This window comes from Eurytemora carolleeae, unplaced genomic scaffold (genome assembly GCF_000591075.1).
Source record: "Eurytemora carolleeae unplaced genomic scaffold, Eaff_2.0 scaffold129, whole genome shotgun sequence".
NCBI lineage: Eukaryota > Metazoa > Arthropoda > Copepoda > Calanoida > Temoridae > Eurytemora > Eurytemora carolleeae.
Window position 1 is genome coordinate 355603 of NW_019396235.1, and position 3321 is coordinate 358923.

At 31.1% G+C, this 3321-nt stretch overlaps 1 protein-coding gene across 1 annotated transcript in view; it reads left to right on the forward strand.

Annotated features, from left to right (window-relative positions):
• Positions 1-2624, forward strand: part of LOC111698961 (fizzy-related protein homolog) — a gene marked incomplete in the record, with an annotated part of 9078 nt that extends 6454 nt beyond the window's left edge. Inside the window, 3 exon segments of the mRNA XM_023469461.1 lie at positions 587-644; positions 1062-1138; positions 1631-2624. Coding sequence (XP_023325229.1) covers positions 587-644; positions 1062-1138; positions 1631-1672 — 177 coding nt within the window.
• Positions 2625-3321: the final 697 nt, after the last annotated feature.

The following is a 3321-nucleotide window of genomic DNA, read 5'->3' on the forward strand; positions in this document are numbered from 1 at the left end:
TATACATGGATACAGTCAGAACCAAATATTAGTTTGGAAATATCCTAGTTTAGTTCAGGTTAATATTTAGTTATTATATTATATTATATACATGGATACAGTCAGAACCAAATATTAGTTTGGAAATATCCTAGTTTAGTTCAGGTTAATATTTAGTTATTATATTATATTATATACATGGATACAGTCAGAACCAAATATGAGTTTGGAAATATCCTAGTTTAGTTCAGGTTAATATTTAGTTATTATATACACTAGGCTTTCAAGGCGCTCTGCGCCCATTTTCTATTTCAATTGTAAACATTTTCTCTCTGTATACATTGTATGAAAGACAAAAATGTAATTTTGGTCAGTTTTCCTGTGTTTGTTGGTGCATTTTCATTATTTAAGAAATTCAAATTTTTTTTGGGAGCAATGTTCTTAAATTGTGACCAGTCATAAACCTTCTCTTGAGTTTCCACTCAAAAAATGTGAAATGATCAGTTCAGCCGTTATGATGTTTATTGGATAATACAAACCAAGTATTTACATGGATTTAATATGAATAAAAAATATGAATTATTTATTATTATGAATAATATTTCAGGTTGCCAAGTTGACCGGACACAGTTTTAGAGTTCTTTACCTAGCAATGTCTCCTGATGGTGAGTTTTTATTAGCTTTCCAGGGTATTTAATTTTAAGAAAAACACCCCTCTCCCGGACCTTGGTTTGATTTGATTTGATTTGATTTGATCAAAAGATAAGTTTTTTCATTCTTCTTTATTACTTCTTACCTCAAAAAATCATTTATTTTCCCAATTTAGCGAATGAAAATCTTTTCTTCTTTTGATCAAGAAAATATACACCCCTTACCCTATCATAAAGCTGGTATGTATGTATGTATGTATGTATGTATGTATGTATGTATGTATGTATGTATGTATGTATGTATGTATGTATGTATGTATGTATGTATGTATGTAGTATGTACAACTTTGACAGTTCACAACTAGCAATATTTTTAATAATTTGATTTGAAATTGTTAATTTTTTATCATTTTGATCATTTTTCTTATTTAGGAGAAGCAATAGTTACCGGTGCAGGAGACGAAACTCTTAGATTCTGGAATGTTTTCAGCAAAGCCAGAAGTCAAAAGGTAGAAAAAACATGTTTTTATAAAATTATACATTCTTTAAATGTCATACCATTAATAATTGCTCTACACCTTTTTGATTAGGATGCAATAGTAATAGTAATAGTAATAATTGATGCGTAGTAAAGTTTTGTTATTTAAATAATTTAAATTTGCTCATTTGTATTGACATCGTTTCTAACTTGTTTGAAGTTGAAAATTCAATAAAATGTTGAATATTTGTTTTGTGCAAAATATTTGCATGAGTAAACTTCAAGGTCCAGTATACAGGTGTGTCTTATCTTTTATTTGTTTTCCTGTTTTTTAGTTCTTGAGAACTTTAAACTTAATGCAGTCATAGTGCACCAATACTTACTTCAGTTCGGCCGAACTTAAAACAATCTATGTTGTGTAGATCAACAACAAATAGTCCAGGTTCCAAGTCCCTCTCCAAGTTTTAATATTGTTTAATTTAATAACAAATGACGAATCATTAATAAAATAATTTTGTTAAAGGAATGTAAGTCTGCACTCAACCTCTTCACTAGTATACGCTAAGATTGGAGGTTGTCCTGTTCATATGAGGAGGCCATTTTGTGCATACGAGGAGGCCATCTTGTTCATGCGAGGAGGTCATCTTGTTTATACCAGAAGGCCATCTTGTTCATACGAGGAGGCCATCTTGTTCATACGAGGGGCCATCTTGTTCATACGAGGAGGCCATCTTGTTCATACGAGGAGGCCATCTTGTTCATACGAGGAGGCCATCTTGTTCATACGAAGAGGCCATTTTGTTCATACGAGGAGGCCATCTTGTTCATACGAGGAGGCCATCTTGTACATACGAGGAGGCCATATAGTTCATACAAGGAGGCCATCTTGTTCATGCGAGGAGGCCATCTTTTTCATGCGAGGAGGCCATCTTGTTCATATGAGGGTGCCATCTTGTACATACGAGGAGGCCATCTTGTACATACAAGGAGGCCATCTTGTTCATGCTAAAGGACAATTTTTCCCACCTCCAACACCTATTATATATTTATGTAAATGTCAGCTAGTCGAATTCAAGATTTAAAAATTTATTTAAAATTTTCTCTGATAGACTGGAACTAAAATTTAATTCAGATCTTTGAATGAAACTAAGCGAGATTTTGATTCAGATGAAGGCAATAATTGGAGTTTTTTTATTTTCGTAATTTCTCAATAAATTTACCAAATTGCAAAAGGAATCCGGAATTCTCGTTTATATGGCTAAAAAGTTGTAAAATTGTCTCCAGATCTGACTACTATGTCGTTCTCCAATTGTTGGGCCCTGAAATCGATACCAATTATAGTTTGGGCCCTAAACCCTACTTTTAAAAAAATGGAATTTTTCTGCAAAATATTTTTTTTTAGTTTTTTGTGCCTTCGTTTACGTTTTGTTATTGTCAGGCTTAGTTTCCAGTTGTTGAAGGTTACATTTCTAGTATATTCTTACAATATATAAATGTAAATAAATAGATTTCATTTATCTCTATCAATCATTTGTTCTGTTAATATTTTCACTTCAACAAATATTCCTTAGAAAAATCACAAAATATTGTTAAATAATCGTGTTTTAGTATGTTTGTTAATTTTGTCAGTAAACCAAAAAGAATAAATTTTTCGTGTAAATTTTCAAAAATATGAGTTTCATTTACAGCTTTAATAGGACTATGGATAGTGGAGAGGACGCTTTATTATTATTTACAACTAGAGTTTCCAATCGGAATTCCGTTGCGCGGAATTGCGAACAAGGAAGTAATTTAACATTCGCAGAATTGCGTGAAACGGAATTGCTTTTCCATCTAAAAATCAATAATTTTAAATGTGACTTACAAATTTATGCAGCAGATACAAGAATAAAAATATCTCTGTAAATTTTTAAATAATCAAGGCCGGAGTGTCACTTATTTCAATAGTTTTAAAATTATAAGTTTCGTGTGGTAAAGCTACTAACTAACAATTTAATATGATACACTTTTCATTTGTTCACATTGATTGAAACAGTAGAGTGGAAACTTTTTGGTAAAAATTGTAAGGTTCTTATAAACAATTTTGCTACAGTGAGAACCAGAAAACTATGGTACAGAATAACAACATTATAGTTTATTTGATGTCGTTACAAAGCAAAAAAAAATATTCAGTAACGTATATTAAATAACTTGTTAAGTTACATGGTTGGGTTC